Consider the following 24,331-nt stretch of genomic DNA (forward strand, 5'->3'; position numbering starts at 1 on the left):
GTGCTCACAGGGAGGGTGGGGGCTGGAGCTATTGGAGCTACAACGAGCCGTTAAAGGCAGAGAGTGAAATTCAGTGAATACACGTAGTTTACAGAGATGCTGTATGAGAAACCAATGTGAGTTTGGAAAATTGCACAATATAAATCTATTCTAGTAGACCTCAACAATGGAATTATGATCAGTGGAAATGGCCATGACATGGGCCCTTTAATGTAAAGCGACATCGTCTTTTATGGCGAGGGATGCGTTTCCATGGAAACGGCATATGATGACACCCCATAATTGACGTAGAGCTGTTGAGGGCAGGACCATGCATTAACCATTATCTGAAGTCTGCTGCTCTGAGCATGTCAGTTGGAGTTATGACATCATCGTGTTCCATGACACAGGTGTTTATATTTGAGCTAACGAGGCGTCCAGAGATCAAAGGTTTCCATTTTTCTGAATGAGAGATAAACCTCTTACATGTGAACGTTTTGTTGAACAACCGTAACAGATATCGGTGAAATTTCAAAGCGTGAAGCATCTCAAGGACCTTGAGTATCTGAAGTGTGCTTTGTGTGTACTTTCGGGTCAATAATGTGGCCTTTTTGGCAGATTAACTAAAGGTGTGCGGCTGCTGCTGTGAGGAAATATCAGCCTGAAATTACAATGGGCTTTAATGGAGACATGTTGAAAGTTTTTGTCACTTCATGCCCTCAAGAGGCATTTTGTTTAATTATTTTGCTTAATTATTTGTCATTTTTCAAGCTACGAGATGTTTTCCTACGTTTGTCATGAAAAAGTATGTCTCAGGAATGTAGGGTTTGGGAATTATGGCAGTTTAAAAAAAATATATGAAGGCAAATTTCAAACTGTCCTCCACTCTAACTCTGACATCACGCACTCTGCCTTAACGAGCTGCGCAATGTTAAAGTTAAAATGTTAAAAATGTGATGAATTATGGGCTATATCTTGGGAATTATGAAAGTTATGAATGAGAAAAGTAATAGCCATCGATTCCCGACTGAGCTGAACGTTTTGATGTTTGAACGGAGTTTCTGCGATGTGGAATGTGGGAGAAGAAGAGGGCCAAAATAACAGGCGGAATAATAAAGAATGTTGTGCGTAGAAGAACAGATAGTTGGAATGCTGTTAACAGCATTCCCACTAAATAATTAAATTAAGTATTATTTGGAATTAATGACTGTTTGCTATCCACATAGCTAATAAAACTGCAGCATTAGCCTCAGTGTTTGCCAAGTGGATTAGATGTTTTTCTGTCTTTTAAATGAGATCAATGTTGCTATATATGTACCTTTTGCATAAGTGGAAGTGTTATGGAACATTTATGAGGTACATTTCCACAGAAAAACTCTGAAAGTACATCAACCAGACACAGACATATCAGATATTATTGTCAGGCTTTTCACCCTTACATGTTAATGTAATAGATGAATGAGCATGTTGCTGGTCTCTAATGTAGCCTATGGCCACACTGGATTTGGTTATTTGAACAACCATTTCATATTCCTGTTTGTAAAGTGTCCACAGATTTAAGAGACCCTAGTCTACAGTTAATGTAGATGGACACTTTCTATTGAACTTTTTTTCTGTCCCAAACTTAATATACATATCTCAACTCACCTTCAGGTTGTGACTCTGATTGTGATTTGTCTTGAAATAGGGCGATAAGGAAATGCGACCTTATGTTTACACATTTTTGTATTCTTGTCTATTTTCTAATGTTATGTAATTATGGGGAGTGTTGTCAAAGTGACATGACATTGTTAAGTTGGCCATTTGGTCTATTTTAAAAAGAATACAGCTAGAATGTCTGCCTTTCCTGGGAACAAAAAGGGTTCTCTCTCCCCAAAAACAGTAGATTTTTTGGGGGAAATCACTCTTTGCACACTCTAAGCACTATTTAATTGAGGACCACCAATTGTAAACAAGTCAGTGATTTATCCAGCGGTGATTGGTCCACTCCTTACAAGTCCCGCCCATGCTACAACCAGCCCCTCCCCTATCCGCGCTATGCGGCTCATATAAACGTGGGGAAACAACAAGCAGTAACTTCACCTCCCCTCATTAAAAACAGCCGACACTGTCTCTACACTGCAAGTAAAGGTCACAACCGAAGAGAGGAGGTTAAAACTGTTTTTAAACAGGTGTCAGCACAGTCATCTTTCCTCCTGCTGTATGCGGCTGTCTCGTGCGCTTCCGTGACATGAAAACAGTCCCGCACGCGCCTGATTCCGTCGCCATCACTTGCCTTCCACGAGCGGCCACGATGGTTAAATGTCCTGTTTAATGGTCGAGGTACGTAAACTGTGACTTTACATTGACAAGTGCCTGCAAAAAAAGACACAGGCATTTTTGTTTTGCGTTATTCCTGGTAACAAACACATTCCTACTGTGGTTATGGAAAGAGTTAAAAAGTGTCATTAGTGCGCAAAAGATAATAATGACTGTACTGTAGTGAATGCTGTGTATGCTACGTGCTGCTATGGCACTAGTAGCCTGTGACATATTAGAAAATATTGTTTTTCACACGGTTCCACTTCTAAAAGCTGCAGTGCTGGGCAACAGTAGACCTTGTGTATTATTGCAATATGTCAAGTTGGTGTATTGACAGTTTTACAGTAGTCAACCTGCAGACCACATGAAGGTGTTCAGTGAAGGCAGCTATGATACATTATAAAGACAGTTGTGTGTATTGAATAGTTTATTTGTTTAAAAGATCTGAATACTTGATAAAATAGTTCCCAATATTCACAGTTAGTATGGATAAAGTGTTGGGAAGCTGTCATAGTGAAACTTATTTTCATATTTGAGCATAGGCTATAGTCAATTCTGGACCCCAGTAGTTTGTAAGATTTGTTTTAAAATACTGTTAACTTTCTTTCTCCACACTGAGTTTTGAGACACAAAGTCCATTCAATTTTCAACAATTCAACAACTTAACTCAAGGGCCACTTTATATATATATTTTTAGAGCTTTCTATCATATCTCGTGGTTTCCTTTATCTGATGGAGTTTACTGGGTTGTCATGGAGATTGTTTAGCTGTCATGGCCTGCATAATGGATAGAATGCAGTGTTTATTACTTGTTGATTCTTGGAGACTGTGTTCACCAACTTTCTTGCAGAACGGTTTATTACATTTTGTATTCCCAAATAATATTGTTGCGAGTTCTTGTGAACGTCTGAGTATAGAAATGGAGGTCATGGAAAAACATTTGACAGAGGGCGACCTTTAAACATGCAACAACCACGTGGGCTGGATGAAACGTCATCACTTCTGCTTTTTCTCCATCCATCCATTTCCTTTGTGCTGGTAAACAACAGTGTGCTCATTTACACGTACATCCTCCTACTTAAGATACACCTTTATAACAATTTCCTTCAGAGTAGAGACATTATACACTATGTAAAGTAATGAGAGATAACAGAGCACTTGTTATGTCTCCTTCAGGTCAGCTGGGGTACCTGGTTTCTATCAAATATTAGGGCTGCTCGATTATGGCAAAAATCATAATTTCGATTATTTGGGTCAATAATTGATATCACGATTATTAAAAACGATTATCCATTTACTTTGAAAACATCCATTTATTGAAAAAAGAAATGTGAACAGTATGTGTTTAACAGTTGATTACCCTGAACTTTAAGTATAATTCAACTGAAAAACCAATAAAAAAAAGAATTTACATTTATAAAAATAAATAATCGTTTTATTTCGATTATGTTGTTTTCATAATCGTTGCATGCCAATATCGTAATTGCAATTAAAATACGATTAATTGAGCAGCCCTATCAAATATGTACATGTTTCTCTAAACCGATACTTCTTAGTGAATTCAGTCAACTCTCTCTTGTTTACTATGCACACAGATGCTGAGCCATCATAACTATTACAGGCTTTAGTAGCTATTATAAATAGATGAGCTTATTTGGGAAATGTACTAAGCTAAGTCTGCTTGAAATTCAGCAGGATATGTATTGTGACACGGCTTATAAACTGACCTCAGGTAAGGGTTAAATGGCAGATTACCATACCGTTGATGTGCCTTATCAGCTTAAACTCATCAGAAAGAGATAGTCAAGGTTCTGTTTGTTTTTCATCTAGAGATTGATGAAAAGATGTCTGTCAACACGCATTACTTGAACAAGACAGCATAAGTCTTGATCAGGCAAGACTCAGAAATTGATGGGATAATCAATTTGTAAGACGATATGATTTGTTAAAAAACAAACAAATCCAGTACTATTTCAAGCTTTGGTTCTCTACCCTAGGCCTATTGGACTGTTGTTTGTCAAAATTATCTTCCGCTTGAATCAGGTCTGTTCTGCGCTAATTTCCAGATTATTATTATTTAATTTTTTTAATGTGGACCTGTTATATAACCTTATAAAATGACGTTTTTTTCGAGGCTTGGAACATTTGTCAGACGATGGCGCATGTTTGAGATTGTGTCATATACATCTCTGAAAAAAATTATTAGACCACTGCAGCATTTTCAGTTTCTCTGGTTTTACTATTTATTGGTATGTGTTTGAGTAAAATTAACATTTATTTATGTATTCTGTAAGCTACTGACAAAATGTCTCTGTGTTGTAATTCAACAGACATTGGAATGGAATGGCTGCCATACATGTAGAGATTTAGATTTAAGACATTTGGAGTAGTCTCATTTTTTCCAGAGCTGTATCTGTTACAGCAATTAATGTCACTGTAGCTTGTACATTTCTTAGAATATTTAATGGTTCAATATTACAGATAAAATGCAGTTTATTATCTAGGCTTGTGCCCAAAACTGCTCTCATGTTTGAGCTTTAGGTTGGACCTGATTTCTTTTTATCATAGCTGCTTACATAAGAATGTGCTGCTGTTCTTTGCTTAATAATGGTTGACTGAATATTTTTTGAACAAATGAAAGCATATTTAAGACGACACATTGGGCTCTAAAGGGTTTGTTCTAAACATATTTAACTTGTTTCTTTAAATTATAATGAAAATCACCTTAACTCTAATTGGGTCCTTAAGTAATTTCAACAGCATGCCATTATTTTGGTGAATACGTTACTAAAGTATGAACACAAACGGCCCATAACATTGGGTCATGATGGAAACATAATATTAATGGGATGTACAATTGAGTGGATTTGATCTGTTACAGTACATTGGTTTGTTACCAAAATGTTCTTTAAAAAACAAAAACTTGTGAGTTGATCTTGACACAAAAACCCCTTTTTAATAAAAAAAATCTTAAGAACGATAGAGAAAGATTTAAGAACCCTGAGCCAAACATGAAGGTCAGAAACTCTCAAACGTCGCCACAACAGCTGGTGAGTTGTCACCAAAGTTAAATAAATAAGTCAAACTGATTATCATGTTATGGCCTTAAGATTAAGTTATTTGCATTCTTTTATCACAATCACTCAGAATTAGCATCATAATTTATGTTTTTCTCGATTTGGCTCGCATGGGAAAGAATAGTAAAGATGAGATTTGGTGTGGAAACAGTGGGGGCTTGCACATCAGTGCGAGAGGGGTTTATGTGTGTGAGGAGGGTCACCGTGACTTCTCACACAGTTTCTATTTCCTTAGCGAGGTTCATTGATGCTCTTAGATAGCAGTGTGTATTTCGGGGTGTTGTAATAGTAATCCTGCTGCTCTCTCTTTCTCTCCCCCTCTCTCTCTTCCACAGAGGTGTGGAGCAGTCGCACTTAAAAGGTCGGAGCAGGATGCCATACAAGTTTGCATGCTGGGTAAGTAAGCGCTAACTGACCTGAATACCGCAGTGCAGAAGATTGTTATTATATATAATTTCCCTGTATACTTTTCTGTCAACACTGAGGTATGTTTCTGCTGTCTATGCAGACACTCTACTGTCTGGTTGAATGGGTTTTGTTGGATAACAGTGTTACTCGATACAGTAAGAGTAAATGTTTAGTTTTACTCATGCCATGTTTTTTCAAGTAGTGTCTGGACTGGAGGCCATACAGGGTAGCTGTCTATCATAACTGCAGTCTAAGACCTTGTAATGTCGCTACATCTTCATTATGTCAAGCTTGTTTAAATGTTCCCTGAAATATAAACGCAAACACAGATACAAACACTTGCCAATGTTTTCTTTAGACATGACACTGACCCACTTTTTTCTGCCAGAAAAATGTGTCAAGTAGCATCATTAGGGAGAATCAAAAATAAGGGTTTGTTTTGGAGCCGGCAGTCCTTCAGGGCCGCTCTGTGCCATCCATATTTTTCTCATTTCATTTCTTTTCACACAGCTAGGTTTGTTTCCTGCACTTATTTTGTTCCAAGCTATGTCCAATGTTCTCATCTATAAAAGTCACACAGATGGCTATTTTCGCCGGCAACAAGAAAAATAATAGTTTCCTTTGTCATCGACACTGTTGCGATACTTTGTACTGATGAAAGGCTGTTTTTACCCTTTCATGGTTGTAGGGCTGTTTAGAGTCGTCATGGCTTTATGTACCAAGTTGGAATTAGTCTAGTTGCTGCTGATACAAACGGCGTGTGGTGTGATTAAATACACTAATCACTTTTTCTGGTGATACTGTTGCTGCCTGTCATTCGCTTAAACCGTATTCGGTCTGTGTTATAGTAAAGGGCAACAGCAGTTTTATGTTGGTACAGACACAAGTTAGATGTTTCTAGTGATCTCTTAGCTCTTTGTAGTACTAAACATTTTTAAGATTGATTTATTTATTTGTTTATTCCACACATGGAAGTAATATTAAAACAAAACATGTACACTTTACAAAACATGTACACTTACAATGGTTGTTTTTTGTTTGTTTGTTTTATATAGCGCATGTTGGAAAGGAGCAGGGCGAAGAAAATCTTATTTGACCTGCCCCTTCTTAAAAGAAAAAAAGAAATGAAATAACCATAAAAAAGTAAAATAAAAGCAATATTCTTTCATTCACTGTTGCTTACAAAAACTGAAACATAAAACCAGAACACAATCAAAAGTCTAATTAAGCTTTCTTACATTTTCTTAAACATAAACATTTTCTTACAGCCCTTTAAATCATTCGGCAAATAATTCCACTTCTTTACGCCGACTACAGACACACATCTGCTTTAAAGTAGTACGTGCAAACTGATGCTTACAATGTAATTTCCTCCTATGATGCTCATCCTCTGAAATAAAAAAAGAAAAGTTTTGTATATTTTCTGGCAGTATTCTGTTTTTTGCTTTATGCATAACTAGAGAAAAAAAAAGAATGTGTGGAAATATTCTTACATCATTTTAATTTAAACTGTAAACCTTCAAATCCAAATGTCAGTTCTTCACCAAACTAACCCTAGCTTAATTGCCTTGTTAATAAATAAAAAAAACACTTCATTCAAACTTGACATAAACAGAATAAAAACATTTTGGTTACCTATTGTCCTTTTCTGTCAATCACCAGCTCTTAGTTCAAATGAACCCCTCAATTCATCCAGTTAGCTGCACGCTGAGCGGAGGCTCTCACTCTTTCTTTGGAGACCGAGCGATAATTTAGCAAGATAAAACTACGAAAACCAAAAACTAAACCGGCGATGTACTCGGCCAATTGCTCATATTATTCGTCCAATTGTCCAACCCTATTGTCTAATGATGTGACTTGTAATTTACCTGTCATCAAACGTATAGTCTGTATATAACAACCCCACAGGAAATGCACCAACAAATGTTCATAGTGGCAAAATAGTTGTAATACAACAACGTGTCAGTGTAGGTTTAAATAATCCTAAAGTACCTACAAAGCTTAAAGGAAGAAATTGGAATCAATCATGTCGACCGTGTCCGATAAATCAATTTGTTGCTGTTTGTCATTTGAGATACCGTGTTTTAGATATGATATATAACGCATTGCATCACTACATAGACTATAATAGAATATTTTACTGTACAGCCTCATCTGCTGAGGCGTCAAAGCTACCACAAGACCAGAGTTCATTGAGTACACAGCCATGACTCTCCACTGAATAACCGTGCTGTACATGCTTCTCACGCTTTCTCACGGAATGTATCTTTTATCCAAACTCTCTTTGTCTCATGATTTCTTGCAATCAACTCCTTGTGTCTGATATCTGACGTTCAAGGTTACGTGTCTGACTGCGCCTGTGTGTGTGTCTGTGGGGGTGTCAGTGATTTAGTCTTCATGTGACTTTTTCTCAAGGGAATAGTTCCGTGGAAAAATGTAATGCTTGTAACAGTACATCCTCTATGATGATTTGCATGCGAAGAGGAACACACAGGTCTTACAATCACCTCATTCTGTTCGTGTTTATTGATGTCTGGTTGTCACCGCCACAGGAAAGCCTTTGGGTTTGTTTGTGATATTTATATATATATATAAGGACAACAGGAAGAGATTGTTTTCAGTCTCCAATAAATGTTAAGTTAATCTGAGTTCAAAGCAGTTCATTTTAGGACACTCGAAAGTGCACAAATACAAGTATGACTTTTTGGGATTAAATTGGAGTTGATAGAAAGTGGAAATCTTGTTTAGATAAGTTCTGGATTTGTTTACTGTTTATTCAATGGTGCTTGCATTAAGGTCTTTTTAGACAGGTAGTGACGTTCCGCCTCTGTATCATTTATGTGTCAATTCTGGCTAACAAAAAACTCAGAGCTTCGAGATGGTAGTTTAAAACCAGGGGACACAGTACACTTTTTACATATAGTATATGAAAGTTCGACATTCTTTTACTGATTCAGTGTACCTGGAAATAAGTGTGTAAAGGAGCTTGTATTTGTTTAGTAAATAATACTCTATGGAAATGATGAAAAAATTGTAAAAGCTTGGTACAGCCCCTTTTTAAAAACAAGTATTTATACATTTTGGTCTGTTTTATCTAATGAACTAAAGCATCACAAAAGCAGCACTCTCTCCATCGGTCACTTCATCTAACAGGAATGTCATCAAGTTGGCCACTCTGACAGCCCCTCCCTTTAGGTCTCTTTCCAAAGCCCCCACAATAATCATAAATAATGTAAACATATAAATATAAACTCTCTGCTACATATTTTACTTTTCTATTGATATTCAATGTAATGCTTAATATTCCATGCCTCACATACTTATGTATAAATAATAACTTGCTTTATATTTGTTACTGTACATTTTGTAATTCAACATGTACATTTTCTACTTTCTTGTTTATTTCTAGTCTTTACATTTTTATTGTACAATGCCATGTCTTTTTATGCAACACAAAAATGTCCCAAATTGGGATCAATAAAGTACTTCTTATCTTATTTAATTTGGACAAAATGAAGTGAAAGGATAGAGTCCTGCCCCGACCTCATCAACTGGATTTTTGTCTTTCTTTCCCCCTCAAAGCATTTGAATTATGAATTATTGTCCGGATATAAAGACTCTTTTACCATGGACTGGGGCTTTCTGTTCCCATGCAGTGGACCTGGGTTTGAATCCGGCCTGGGACAATTTGTGTCATCCCTCTTTCATCGCTGTCAATCCAATAAAGGCACTGGTCGTATCGAAACAAATCAAAAGATGAAAGGTGTGTTTCATACATTACCCACTCTAGCTTTTAATATTAGACAAAAAAGGTTTTGTGTGAGGATGAAATGACTCTCACTGACATCACCTGACCGTGAGACCGTGGAGCCAAGCCCCTCCGTCGCTCGCACACATCCTATTGGTCTGCTGTCGGTGTAGCAACATATGAGTGAGAGAGGAGAGGAGGGGCTTCTGACTCCACAACAACACCGGCGCGAGTAAGACCGTAGAGAGGAGAGGGAATGCGGCAGAAGGAGGGAGCAGACAGTCAGTGAGAGGGAAAGAGACGGATCCTCTTTACATTGTTTCTCCTGCTTCCTCACCCTCCGAGTCTTTCTGTCACTCTGCTTCCATTCGCTTCTAATTCCTCTGTCACTCTGTCTTCCTGCTACTGAGCAGTCTTTCTTCTTCTGTCCTACATTCTGACTTGTTACTATCTCTCTGTCTCTCCTCTTCCTCACCTATGGACGGTGAGTTTCTTCTCTCTTCTTCTCCCCTTCTGTTACTCACTATCCTTCTTTGTCTCCCCCTTTTTTACTTTGATCTTTCCCTTCCTTGCACCTCGCTGTCATTCATCCGCTGTCTTTCGGTGCGAGGATGCCAGTCCTGGAGGGGCTCTGGGGTCCCGATCTCCGGATGCGGGACACCAGTCTCGGGGTCGATGTGGGGGTCTGTCCGGATGAGGCTCCCAGCCCGCCAGTCTGGGGGTCTCTAAGGACACCTCCTATCACCTGTGGGGGCCTCTCGCTGGCCCTGGAGCTGCCGGCTCTCATACGGCAGCTCAGGGCCGTCTGGAGGGCTCGCAGGGGGGGCCCCCGGGGGCCAGAGAAGAGCCAGACGAGCACTTGGGTGGAATCAGAGAAAGAGGAGGTAGAGGAGGTGAAACAAGGCGTAGAAGACGGGAGCGCTCATCTGGAAGGTAAATGTCTTGCCCATAATACATGTTACAAGTACAGTAGATCTACAGGGAGTTGGTATCTCATGAATACTTAATGTCTAATGTACGTTCTCATTTGGAGCGCTAACTGTAATGAAATCACAGCTATGGTAGAAAACAGAGTGTGGCTTCTCATCAGAATTATTTGGGCACATTCCTACAGGATTTTCATTGATTTGTATATAATTTATTTTATCAAAATAGTGCTGGTTTATTGGTAGGTCACTCTTTGAATAAGGGTTTTCCGGCCTTGTTTTTGTTTGCATTTGATTGTTTGACTATTGAATCTTTGTCACGTTTTCATTTTGGACGTGTTTGTATTTTGCGTGTTTGTAAGTGATGTGGGTCGAGGCGAAGTTAAGAGCTTTTGAGACGCCGGTCAGAGTAGACCGTGGAGTGAGGGATTTGTGCTCTAATGACAGTGTGCTACCATCTGCCGAGCTGTTCTGATGAAACTGATGACACTGATGTGACGCCATCAATCAAGCCGAGTCCGTCTGTCTGGAACACAACACTGGTGACGCAAAGTAACACTGCTGATAGTCTGCTGTGATGAGTTCCAGAGAGAATGGATTATTTTACTTTAAACCAATGTTTAAAATCAACAGTAATGGCAGCAAATAGGTTAATCTTATACTTGACAATGTAAAGATATGATTTACATTTTAACGATGACTTTGATTTTAGCATATTAACAAGACTTACAATAACACTTTAATCAGTAATCAGATAACAGCGAAGGAATAATCTACTTGTAAATCTTGACACGCTTTAGTGATGATTCATACTGTGGGGAATTACCTGCGCGCGAGCATTGACTCATAAGGTGGAAAACGGACAAGTGTACGCTGTTCGGTGACTTTCCCTCAGCATCGCGATGACCTCATCCGTACTGTGACTCCTTACAGAGCGGCTATCTGCACGCTGTTTGATTTCACTGCATAAAACATGTGTCAAAACACGATGAGATAACCCGTCAGCGGTGATAGTGAGTCATCATGACATTTCCAAGGGTCTAAAGGGCTGAAAAAGAGCAGTATTTATAGGAACGTTTAGGTAGAAAAAGTACACAGTTTAAGAGTTTCACATCGTGCCCCAGGCCTACAGGGAAAATGGCTTATTCCATCTTCCACACATTTAAAAAAATGTATTAAATGTCTGCCTTTTTTAACATTAAAACATATATCACTAATGAAGAGGAGCTCTCTGGATAAAATAGGTTTACATACTGAAAAAAAAAATGTATATATATATATATATATATATATATATATATATATATATATATATATATATATATATATATATATATATATATATATATATATATATATATATATATATATATATGAAGGCCCATTTCCTGTAAAGTTCTGCATTTATTAAAACTTTTCTGCGTTTTGTGTTCAGATGTGACAATAAAAAAGTAAACTGTTAAAATAGAGCTGAAATGATAAGTCAATTAGTCGACTAGTCAATTGTTAGATAATTAACCGGCAACTTGTATTGCTAATCGGCAAATCGTACTTTAATTTTAAAGTAAAAATACCCAAATGTCACTGCTTTCAGCCCCTGTAATGTAACCAGTATCTGTTTATTTTAAATTGAATTATATTGCAATTATCCTATAACAGGATATCATTGGAATGTGGGCTGCTTGTTAGAAAGCCAAGGCCCTACTACACAGATTCTGTGCACCATGTGTGCAATCTCAGATAGAACCTCCTTTGCGAATATGCGTAAGTGCAGTTGGTGTTTATTCACGACCACATGATGGGACACGTGCAATCGCCGTCTACAAACATCCTTTCCTACCGATTCATCGTAAATGACCCACTTCTGCGCCGCACAGAGACAATGACCTATTTACCACACAGCGTTAAAGGGAGAGGAAGGTAATGAAGAGAGGGGGAAAGGGGGTGTTGTTGTTAACCAGGAAGAAATGAAGGATGATGGGAAGATTGAGGGGTTAGAAAGAGAGCGAGAAGCATCTGGAGACGGGAGGAGAGGACTGATGAAAATGAGCACGAGTGAAGGCGGAGAGCCAGAGGGTTGTCTTTTCTTTTGGGGTGGGTGGGGGGGGGGGGGTTCCATGTTATGTATTTCCCTCTCTGTGCCTCCACCCACAGGTAAAAAAACAAACAGGCTTTCTCTCTTTTTTCTTTCTCTTCTTCTCTTTCTTGCTCAAACTCTTCTGCCTCACTTCACCAGGCTGAGCCACTTCCCAGAAGCTGTTTATATTTGTATGTCGAACTTTACAAAGCATAATAAATAAGGAATGATGCCACTTCTCCACTGTATGTTTTATGCATAGCTGCCTATCCTGGGCAACACACACACACAACCAAAAAACACTTTCCTCCACTCTGGCAACACTGGCAACTCACAATTCAAGATCTGGCAACCCGAGGGAGTTACCACGGTGACCCCAGCCCCATTAACAGGTGGTTTAGATGCTGTAAGTCACAGAGGTGATGTTAGCGGGTAACTCCTGGGACAAAATACGCTCCAGTTCCTCACATCTGATCTGTAAATTATTCAGTGTTCCCATAGTTTTCAGTTTATTCAAGTGAAAAGGTACTGTGTGTGCTTTGGACCTCAGTTCTGTTCTGTCTTGTTCTTGGATGTGTGTGAGTTGTGCATTTTAAATAGAGGACGTATTCGGTGTTGAAGGACTCTGTGCTGCTGTGTGGCCTCTCCTGTTTAATATGTGCTCACAAAAAGGATGAGAAAAAAAAGAAGGGTACTTCCCTGCAGGAAAAATGTGTATAGATAAAAAATGCTTTATATCCATTAAGTAACAAAATGCACTTTCAGCATGTCAAAAATGTTACTAAAAAATGTTTTTGTTTTTTATTTAGGCTAAGAAATATGTAGGAAAAACATCTTAATATTTATTATTAAAAACTCCTATGTCAATTTTGCAATATTTTTTTAGGGCTGACTATTGGTTTACAAAATATGAACACAATGACATTTTAATACGTAATCATTTCTTTTGTTCAATCACTAAGTGGGAACACTCTGTTATGTGCAGAACATGTCATCCCTTTAATTGAATCCAGTCTCTAAAACAAGGAAAACCCACTTATGAGCTTCCACAGTATCCAAAATGTCAGACTATATCTAGTCGTGTAAAACAATATTGATATAATATTAAACCGCCCAGCCCTTTTCTTGTTTTACATTCAAACTCTTATAGAAAACCTTAGTTTTTTTCTAGCCGAAATGAAGAGCGCTGCTCCTTAGTTACAACACACACGGAGCCCTCACCCATGTTTTATAATGAATGACTCGGACCAATCGGCATCAGTGTGACGGTACGGTAAGAACATCATTAATAAGTGCAGGAACAGAATCAAAGCGACACCATAACAGCTGCACAGTGGCGTGACATCCCATCTCCTCGGGCAAAGTTGGACCAGATGCATGATGTCCTGGTGACGCAGCGATGTCAAAGATCCTCTTGTTTCAGAGAGGCGGGGTCTAACAGAGACTCTAAATCTGCTTTTATGAGGCTTATGTGAACATCTACAACCAGGGAACACTTTGCTCCCGTTGTCCTCTCTCATCCCGCGCGCTGCTCCACTCATCGTTCACACATCAAACTTCAGCTCGCTTTGTTCCTCCGTTTCTTCGGATCTACTTCACTTGATATAACAACATGTATTTATAATTGCTTCTGTCTTTCTTTGTGTCTGTGTGCAGCTGATGGCAGAGTGAACACTGGTCATGCTGGTGTGTTGCTGGTTGAGAGACGAGGCTCCTACCCGCTGATTGACCTGAGAATCCTCAAAAGTAAGTTTACTGTCGAGGCATAAGACGATCACATGTTCGTGTGACGATTTTCCTGTCTAAAATAATTGTGATTCATAATATTATTCCATTCAAAAATGCTTTAAACTGTTAAAATGACACTGAACATACTGGAATCACTTTCCCTTACATTTTATTATTTTCTTTCATGGTCTGCGATAAATCCTGTCGTCCCATCCCTACTTACAACCTATTTAAATACAAAACAATATACTCCATTTATCAATAGCAGCAATTACCAATTGACTAACAGAACACATCTAATGTTTTCTTAGAAAAATACGTTTTTTTTAATGTAAATCTGTGCCAAAACCCATTTATTCAGATATACCCACTGTCAAATATTAACTGCTCATTTGATTTTGTAGAGAGGAATTTGAAGGCTAAAAATGTGTTCTTTTAGACAGAATCAGCCATTGATTTTCGGTGCGCTGAATGCAACATGCAAGGAACTTTTTATTAATGAATTATTGCTGTTGGCCAACTTGATGCGTAAAATGTTTACAATATATATTACAAACAATCTATGAAATCTTAAAACTGTTTATAAAGATGCTTTTATTTCAGTGATGCACTTCCTTGTCAGGTACTCTGCACGGACTGTTAATGTATTTGTATTTTCAGCCAGTGCCCAGCAGGGGGGGGTAGAGTCCGGCACCAGGAGGAAGGTGAAGCGTCAGCTGAGCTTTCAGAGGTACTGCCACGCCTCCAGGCTGCTCAGGGGGGCGATGCCCAACACCCCGGGGTCCCTGCACCTACTGGACAAAAACTACCTGGGACAAGCCGCAGTAAGAACACACTTATAGCAAACTATTGTAGATGTGTGAATATATCAGGTGTAAATCACAAATCAGTTCTGAAAACTCTCTCTTTTCAGCACATGCTGTCTAAAGTCGGCACATGGAACTTTGATATTTTCCTCTTCGATCGTCTTACAAATGGTAAGAGGGATTTTTCTACTATTCAAAGTTAAACAGATGTTTTACCTCACCCACCATATTCCTTCACCAGTTTAACTTTATGATAGCATTGTTTTTGTTTTGTTACAGTTTGATTTTAGATTCAAAATGCTCTAAATATATATTGAATTTGTGCGCTGTAGGCAACAGCCTGGTGACTCTGATGTGCCATCTCTTCAATGTCTACGGTCTCATTCACCACTTCCAGCTGGACATGGTCAAACTACACAGGTTTCTCGGTAAGTGGCAAGCAAGTGTCCGCATCACACATCCACCCTCTGTCCCGACATGTTTCCAATAAAAATAGATTTAAAAGTGGACACTTATAGTTTGACTTTAAGAGCCTACCATATTGTTATAAGAACAGCTGGAGACAAAAACCTTTTTTGTTATGGAAACTAAGCGAGCATTTGTATGTCCTTATATGTCCTTTCTGTGTGTGCGGTTTAACACTCTAGAATCTAGATTCTTATCTTTTCAACATTCACAACTACTAAAATCTTTTTTTTAAATGTTTTTTCTTAAAGAAAAGCCTAGATATTGTTATCAATAGACAATAATCCACACCAAGTCAAAGTAATGTCAAGCATTATAATATCAATGAAAAATACCAGTTTTACAGTGTTATCTTTATTTTTGTAACAGGCATCATTTACATTTTGTTGAAGTAACTTTACTCCACCTTTACACATTTTTGCACAGAGGACTAGAGTAGATCCTTAAATTAAAACCGCTTTGTACTGATTTTAAAATGAATTCAATTATTTCCCCATAGCAACACAATGTTATGAATTGAGAGCTGATAATTGTATAATGGTCAATATGTGGATTAAAACATCAAGCTTAATTATTTGTGTGTAGATTGGATAATGCTCATCACACATCATCAGCATATGATTTTGGGCGTTAACTTGCAAGAAAGGCCTCAACACATCCAATACAATCTCTTTTTACAGTCTCAGATATTACATAACCTTACATCATTCAATGAATGCCTCTGGGTCATCATTGGAATGCACTTCAGTGTACGTGCTGAAGTAAAGTCCACGAGAGGACACCGGAGGCCCAGATACTCATGTTTACTAAACACCACTCAATACAACATACTGTATAAGACATACATTCATATACTACATTGACACTGCTCAGACAATCACAGTCAAAATGTAAATAGGGTTTAACCTTAATCTGTCTTGCCAGGCATGGTGCAAGAGGACTACCACTTCCAGAATCCCTATCACAATGCTGTCCATGCAGCTGATGTCACCCAAGCCATGTACTGCTACCTGAAGGAGCCAAAGGTAATCGAGAATCACACTCACCTCTCTTTCCCGCGCACACACACACACACACACACACACACACACACACACACACACACACACACACACACACACACACACACACACACACACACACACACACACACACACACACACACACACACACACACACACACACACACACACACACACACACACACACACACACACACACACACACACACACACACACACACACACACACACACACACACACACACACACACACACAGTAAGGTTTCAATGGGCCTGAGCTCCTTCTTGACATATTCTATTAGCCTTCCTTCCCGAGGGAGAACTCCCACTCACTTAGAGCCGAGCACACATCCATCCTCCGCCTGCAGAGACCCCTGAAGCCCTCTAACAGGATTAAGAGTATCTATCCCTCCATACAGTAATTGCTTTTGTGTCATCTGTTGCTCTGTAAAGCACTTTGTGATGCACCTATTTTGTTAAAAGCACTTACGTAAATAAATTGAATACATCACAACACACCAGTGTTTATCTAGATAACAGCATACACACTCTAAATAGAAGATGCTGCTTGTCTGATCAATACGCCACTTTGTCCTTTTACATACTATTAAGCATTTATCCTCAACCTGTGACGTAAATATATGTCTGTTATCAATATCAAAACCCAATATTTGTTTTGTATTGTTTCACCTTAAGGTAAAATTATTCAATGTCAGAATTAAAGGTGGGGTAGGTAAGTTTGAGAAACCGGCTCGAGATACACTTTTTGTTATATTCCATGGAATGCTCTTAACATCCCGATAGCAATGAATATCTTAAATGCTTTGACAAAAAATCCATAAAAAAATGTCATCTGTGGAAGCAGTAGTACTGTAAAAAGCACGACCAATCATTTTAGCCGGCCCGGCTAAAATAACTGGATGGCCTACCTGCCTGTCAGCCTTCCATCTGTGTCATTGGTCACGTGCGCGTTCGTGTGTGTTGGAGGAGGGGCTCTGTAAGGAAGTGGCAGATTTTCTCCGGCTGTGTATTTTCAAATTCCAACGCACTCGAGCTGGTTTCTCCAAAATCACCTACCCCACCTTTAAATATACTTTTTTATTTGGTATTTAAACAATTATAAGCTCTTCATGGCATCTTAATATTTGAATGTGTTTCTTTATTATCTGTATATATATATTTAATTTATTTCAATTGTTTTATGAAGTGTGTCTTATATCTGTCTTGCTTTGCTTTTTGAGTTGGTTAGCAGTGGTTCACTTTTGGATTTTTTTATTTTATTGATTATATTGCAAACTTATTTTAACTCCTTGAAATCACGCATGTACACATAATAATAATAATAATAATAATACATTTGATTTATATAGCGCTTTTCTCTGATTCAAAGTCGCTTTACAATATAAGGGAGGGTTGGGGTATGCCAATATATTTCACCCTCTGACTTGATTCGAATGTCTTTCATGTCATGATCTGTCTATCTTGTGTTATGTGCAACATTGTATAAAAAGTGATTTAAAAGTAAGGTTTTATTGTTATTATCAAGAGTCCCTCCTACATTAGGAACAACATGACCTGTGAACCTTGGTGTGTTGCAGCTGGCGGAGCAGCTGAGTCCTCTGGACGTGTTCCTGGCTCTGATGGCAGCAGCCGCTCACGACGTGGACCATCCCGGAGTCAACCAGCCGTTCCTCATCAAGACCCGACACCACCTGGCCTCCCTCTACCAGGTAAACACAGCTGGGCTCACGTGTGTCAGTACTCGGGCTAAACTGTGTGATAGTTGTGGTGTTCGGCCTGTAACTGAGTGTGTCTCCACAGAACACGTCTGTGCTGGAGAGTCACCACTGGAGATCCACCGTGGGCATGCTGCGAGAGTCCGGACTGCTGTCCCACATGCCTGCTGACATCTCGTAAGAACTTTGACACAAACACACAACATGAACAGATATTTGATTTGGATTCACTACTCTTATTGAATAATTTGACTTCAGCACTGTTGTGTATCCAGGTCTTCTGTAGTATACAAACCATGACAACTTGTGAAATTATAAAAAAAAAATGTATTATAAGAATTATAACTTCCTTACATAGCACTTAAAATGGTTTGTCTTATTGGAAACTAATATACTGTACTTGCAGGATCTCTGCTTTTTTGAGTTTATATCTTACAAATAGTTGAATGCACTTATTTTAAGTCGCTTGGAATAAAAGCATAATTTAAATTAAATGTAATTTTAATATGATGAAATTGTACCAATAATTTAACGTAACCTTACCTTGATCTCAAACTTTGCAGAAATACCTGTTTTAATCCGAGAAAATAAAGGTTTGCATTGTCCAAACATTGAATTATAAATCAAATGTCAACTTGGTGATTGAGTCTCAAACCTTCAAACTGTTCTGTAAAGACACACCTACTGCAAACATAACTTTGGTGTTCCTGCTCTATAGTTCTTTGTAACTTATTAGGCAACATAGCACCTGCTTAGAGTTTTAACACACACAACTACACACATCAGCTTGTTTGATTTGTGTCAGTAATCATGATGCATGTGACATCACAGCTATTCATTAAGGACTTTTTTTTTTTTTTTAAAGTATGTAGAAAGGGCAGCCTATGATAACTTACTAAAGAAATAGACAGCATCTCCCAAAAAACACATCTGTTTGTGTAGATTTAGAATACATTAGATCAGGTATCAGTGGTTTTGATGTTTGGTCTCAGTGGTGCTCCCCTCTCCTCTGCAGGCAGGACATCGAGCAGCAGCTGGGCTCTCTCATCCTCGCCACAGACATCAGCCGGCAGAACGAGTTCCTGTCCACCTTCAGAGAACATCTGGACAACCAGGACCTGGACTTTCAGCTGGCTTCACACAGACACTTTATCCTGCAGGTACGTCCCTCACACTGCACTGACGGTACAATACGGTTTTATTAAAGTCCTGCAGTAAAGCTAGCGTAGCTGCACAGTTTGTATAATCTCTGTCTCTGCTACAGATCGCTCTGAAGTGTGCTGACGTCTGTAATCCGTGTCGGGTTTGGGAGCTGAGCAGACAGTGGAGCGAGAGGGTGTGTGAGGAATTCTACAGGCAGGGTGAGTAAAGTGTGTTTAAAGAAGAAAAAAAGAGAAACTACTTTGTCTTTTAAGTGGGACTGCATATAGCATTTTCACTACTAGTAGTGTTTGCACACAGTGGAAATGATTTACAGCCTCATTTTCACATATTTGTTTAGCAACTACTCCTATAAAGACCACATTTCCCAAATACATTCGTGAATATTAGACTTAAATAGCCTCCTGACATATATGTTTGTTTGGTTTTCATGCACCGTTGTATTATCTAGCACTAAGTAGGATATATCAGAGCACTTGAAGCTTCCAAGTCGAAAATAGCACTTGGAAGCAGATCCTCTCAGAAATGGTCTTTGTTCATTACATTACATTACATTACATTGCATTTAGCTGACGCTTTTATCCAAAGCGACTTACAATAAGTGCATTCGACCAACAAGATACAAACTTGAAGAAAACAGAATCATATACTGTAAGTACATCAGGTTTCATAGAGCTAATAGAGCTGTTCACATTCATTTTGGTAAAAAAGTCAAACATTTGAAGAGCATCGCCCGACCGGCCACCCCTCGAAACGGGCTGATTGTAAGCTGATCAGCCATGGTTTGTACGTTTGGTTGCCGGTGAAGTTACACGTTAATAAGATAGTTTGACGTCGCGTACACAACATGTTGACATTTTCATTGCGAGTGAAGGAAGACATAAAACTTGTATCAATCCCTGGAGGTCAACCTTAAAAAAAAGGTTTGACAACAAGAAGGTCCTTGAAGCAGTTTTGGAGAGAATGTAAGTTATTTAAGTCAATGTTTTATTATGAACATACAATTGGCTTTTAATTTGTTTTTGTATGGTGTCACTTTAGTAAGAAAATCGGCAGGAGAGACTTTTATAAAATCGGGAATGGTAATCGGTCGGTAAAATTACATTGGTGCATCCATACTGAAAATGATAAAGGCAAATGTTGACGCTAAGCAGTTTAAAATATACTTATATTACTCTTTTGGCATTTATCAGTAAAGATACCACCCTGAATATGTTATGATAGGCTGCATCATGTGTTGTTATGGCTTCTCTTTTGCTCATCTGGAGAGTGTTTTCTGAATGTACCCGACAGGAGACCTGGAGAGGAAGTTTGACATGGAGATCAGTCCTCTGTGTAACCAGCAGGCTGACTCTGTGCCAGCCGTTCAGATAGGTGAGTACCAGGAGCACCAAGAACTGTGTTTTCATCAAATATCTTATCTTATTATATCCCTCGACTGACTCTGAGATGACTGACCTTTGTCCTGTTTCTCTCAGGGTTCATCTCCTACATCGTGGAGCCTCTGTTTGACGAGTGGCACCGCTTCACTGAGCCCAGCTCCCTCAGCCACACCATGACGGGTCACATGCACAAGAACAAGGCGCGCTGGAGCCGCCTGCGATACGCAAACACTCCTTCAGACTCACAAGCAGAAGAGCCTGAAGGGGGAGAAGGAGGAGGAGAGGTGGAAGGCATCTCTTAATTTTCCTCCTATCTATTGAGTTGATTGATCTTCCTTCGTAAACGGAGGAGAGGAGTGTGTATCAACCTCCTTGTTTGTCCTTCAGCAGTCTTTCTCCCACAGCCTGTTGTTCATAGGCTGCAGGGAGTGGGAGTCTGGCTTCGATTCATACGGAATGGCTCCCTCTGCTGGAGGAGAGGACTGTAGCACTGAGAGGGGAAAAATAAGGCGCAGAAAGATTGAACTTTCAGATGGATGGATAATCTTAGCAAACATTTGCCAATTTAAAAAAGACATGCCTCGTTCTTATCCCCTGTGAATTGGAACGTTTATTTTTGATGGCAGAACACGGTATAAATGAATTTGCACAATGCTGCTTGAACAACGAAGACATTTAAAAAGCCAAACTTTTGTACGAGTCAGCTGGACTGTGCTGGAAAAGGTGAAGAAATGAATGGAAGAAGAAAAAGAAGAATATTTCCGCCTTGCTTTTTAACACAAACTCTATTAAACTCTTTTCACTTTTTTCTCTTTTTGTACAGCTTGCACTTCTATTAGATGCTCTTTCATACAAGTGTGTCACTTCTACTTTTCACTGAAGTGCGTTTTTAAAGTTAGTATGTCAAGGTACTATAAACTTTACAACATTTCTCTATTAACCGTGTAACTTACTGACTCATACAACTACTGTACTGACTGACACAAAGTGGCTTGAACGCTGATGTCAAGTGTCAGCTGGATGTTTCTGAACTCGCCAATGTTGAAAATACAAACCGAAGCCATGTTTTTAAAGTGTTTGTGTTCATGTTTGTGTAGGAACGGTATAATATGTACATACTTTAATGTTCAACCTCAGCACTTCACATGCCAAAATCTAAGCAATGTACTTTTTTATGAGGAGTATGGATATTGGGACATTTAACTTGTTACACTTGTGTGACCTTTGCAGCAACTCATTTGGTGCATTTATTTATCGGATATGCTCACTTTACCAGCTCATATACAACACAGCCTTAACAGCAAATGTCTGTTAATCTTATGTTTTAATGATGTTTTAACCTTTACTGGTTTTTACAGTTTCTGCGTGTTTTTCTTCAGCCATACCAGCGTACTGTAACTTAACTCACATGCCCAAACACTACTCCAGCCTGCTTACTGTTTGATCTTGAACAGTCTCAGGGTCAGATTGGGTGTTTCCCCCAGTGAGCATTTGCAAGGTGCCAATTCACTGTTCTGAGAGATGCCCTCACTGCTGTACCTCTAAGGCTTTTATATTTCCTTCTTCTTACATTTGCTACAGTCACTGTGTGCACATCATTATCTGCCACGTTCATACTTGGGTCAATTTGTGATTGCAAATACCTCTATGTCTAATATTTTCATACGATAACGATACGATTAACTTTTTTCACGGCAGACGAGGGCTCAGTGTCCCAATCGGCTATGATCGATAACTGTACTTGTTAACTTTTCTCTACAATAATACGTCTGCTGTAAAACATTCAAATAACAACACAATATACCATCATTCTTTATATAATAAATAATATAATATATATTGAATTCATGGTCAAAATTGTACTTTTACATCTATGTTATCACCCGTATGAAGCTGATATAAATGATATATTAAACAAAGCACCACTGTAGTGCACACTGTGGTCATTATCTCACAGGACTCATGTACCAGCAGTTATTAACCATGAATCTTCTCTGTGTGTGCTACCTAAAACATCAATATGTTGTTATTTCTAAGTGTAAACAAACTGAAGTTAAGACAAGAGGCCTCGTGTGGCGTTCAATACCTCTCATAACCGGCACTGATGCAGGGTCATTAAAACAGAGGCCTACTGGTTTCACAATAACATGTGTATACTATTATGTGTTAATACCGTTTTTTATGCTGTAGTGATTATCCTACCATATTCACTATATTTATCATCTTGTTAAGAAAATATTGTCTCCTAAAATCTGAGAATTTACTGTAATGGCCAAAAGGGATTTGTTATATACAGTACCTTGTAATCGACACAAATGGCGGACATTTTTTTTTTAACCAGAAATCCCAATATATCTGTAAACTATAAATATTTGTTACGCATTATATAGTGGGCGTATGTTCTCCCTTATGTTACCCAGTCTTAATGCATGTTCAAAAGTAACCACTGTGCTCAAACGCTTCATTCTGTGGTGCAGTTCCACCTCAGTTTTAACTGTGTTGTCCAATAATATAATAATATTATAATGTCAATCTTCACACATATTTTAGGTACGGTAGTCAGTTGCCTCATGGTTTGAAAGATGTTCATCCCAGTGCCAAATTACACAGAAGTAATCATAAAGTATTGTTTTTGTTTTTGGCCTATGTTCGTTTGAGTCAATGAGAAATGTAGATGTATATATTTGTTTCTGTATTTTGTTAATTCTTTTAACTATGTCCATTTAGTGATGGATCTGGAGCTTTTCACTTTTTCACATGGTCTTCGTGATCCAGTCGTTGTGGAGTTGTAGGAGTTGTAACATTTCCATTTTCTCTGGATACTTTCGGCACATTGTGTCAATGTTCGCTTGTCCAAACAAGGTTGATGTGTTTTCTTCAGTTGTCTTTGAGATGAAGATGTTTGTCTTTCCATTATGGCTAAGCACAGATAGCTTCTTATAGCAGCAGAAAGCTTTTGTATTACCAGCTACATTTTAGATTGATGTCTTAAGGTTAAGTATATATTGTTGTTCATATTGTTAAAAATGATCATAGAATTTCAAATGAAGCCAATGATGTCCACATTTGATACTGGTATTGGTGAGTTTATGGACATGCTTGCCATGTGACTTTTTGACTGTACAATCCAGTTCTGACACCTCACCTCTGAGCACTGTGAACTTATAAAATAAATATTTTTCATTCAACATTCAATGTGTTGGATATCCTATGTGTAGTGTTGGGTGGAAATTGACTGAATTTAGATAAATGCAAGAGCTTGCTTTCAAAGAACACATGTTTGACCACTAGAGAGCAACAGTGTCTCTGAATGAGAAGCTCCTTGTAGGGGGGGGGGCATCATGGGTGACTCTCCCTGCTGCCTTGTTTACAGTATAAATACAATAGTTGACCTGTGAATCAACATGACGATTCATTTGATGTAAGCTTAGCTAGGGGCCATGAGCTCATGTGTAAACAGAAAACTTTGAGAAAGACGGGCTGAAATCAAACATCGTAAAGTTGCTCTTAGTTGT

General features: G+C 38.6%; 1 protein-coding gene across 2 annotated transcripts; it reads left to right on the top strand.

The window, feature by feature from the left end:
* Positions 1-2,047: 2,047 nt before the first annotated feature.
* On the top strand, positions 2,048-24,006 carry LOC117493384 (cAMP-specific 3',5'-cyclic phosphodiesterase 7B-like). Of its 2 annotated transcripts, XM_034143912.1 has the most exons (13): positions 2,048-2,301; positions 5,693-5,753; positions 14,173-14,262; positions 14,905-15,068; positions 15,158-15,221; positions 15,383-15,478; positions 16,440-16,540; positions 18,136-18,267; positions 18,359-18,450; positions 19,289-19,433; positions 19,538-19,634; positions 20,728-20,808; positions 20,913-24,006. In XM_034143912.1, exons 1-13 carry the CDS (start codon positions 2,281-2,283, stop codon positions 21,116-21,118), a joined length of 1,350 nt encoding a protein of 449 aa, XP_033999803.1. In that variant the 5' UTR covers positions 2,048-2,280; the 3' UTR covers positions 21,119-24,006. The 2 variants fall into 2 exon arrangements, with proteins under 2 accessions (XP_033999803.1, XP_033999802.1); XM_034143911.1 differs by lacking the exons at positions 2,048-2,301; positions 5,693-5,753 and adding an exon at positions 10,110-10,446.
* Positions 24,007-24,331: the final 325 nt, after the last annotated feature.

Source organism: Trematomus bernacchii, unplaced genomic scaffold, assembly GCF_902827165.1.
Source record: "Trematomus bernacchii unplaced genomic scaffold, fTreBer1.1, whole genome shotgun sequence".
NCBI classification, from domain to species: Eukaryota; Metazoa; Chordata; class Actinopteri; order Perciformes; family Nototheniidae; genus Trematomus; species Trematomus bernacchii.

Coding starts and splice junctions, on each gene's coding strand:
- LOC117493384 (XM_034143911.1), top strand. CDS start 10,125: ATGCCAGTCCTGGAGGGGCTCTGGGGTCCCGATCTCCGGATGCGGGAC. Junction 10,447..14,172: donor CGGGAGCGCTCATCTGGAAG/GTAAATGTCTTG, acceptor GTCTGTGTGCAG/CTGATGGCAGAGTGAACACT. Junction 20,809..20,912: donor TGTGCCAGCCGTTCAGATAG/GTGAGTACCAGG, acceptor TGTTTCTCTCAG/GGTTCATCTCCTACATCGTG.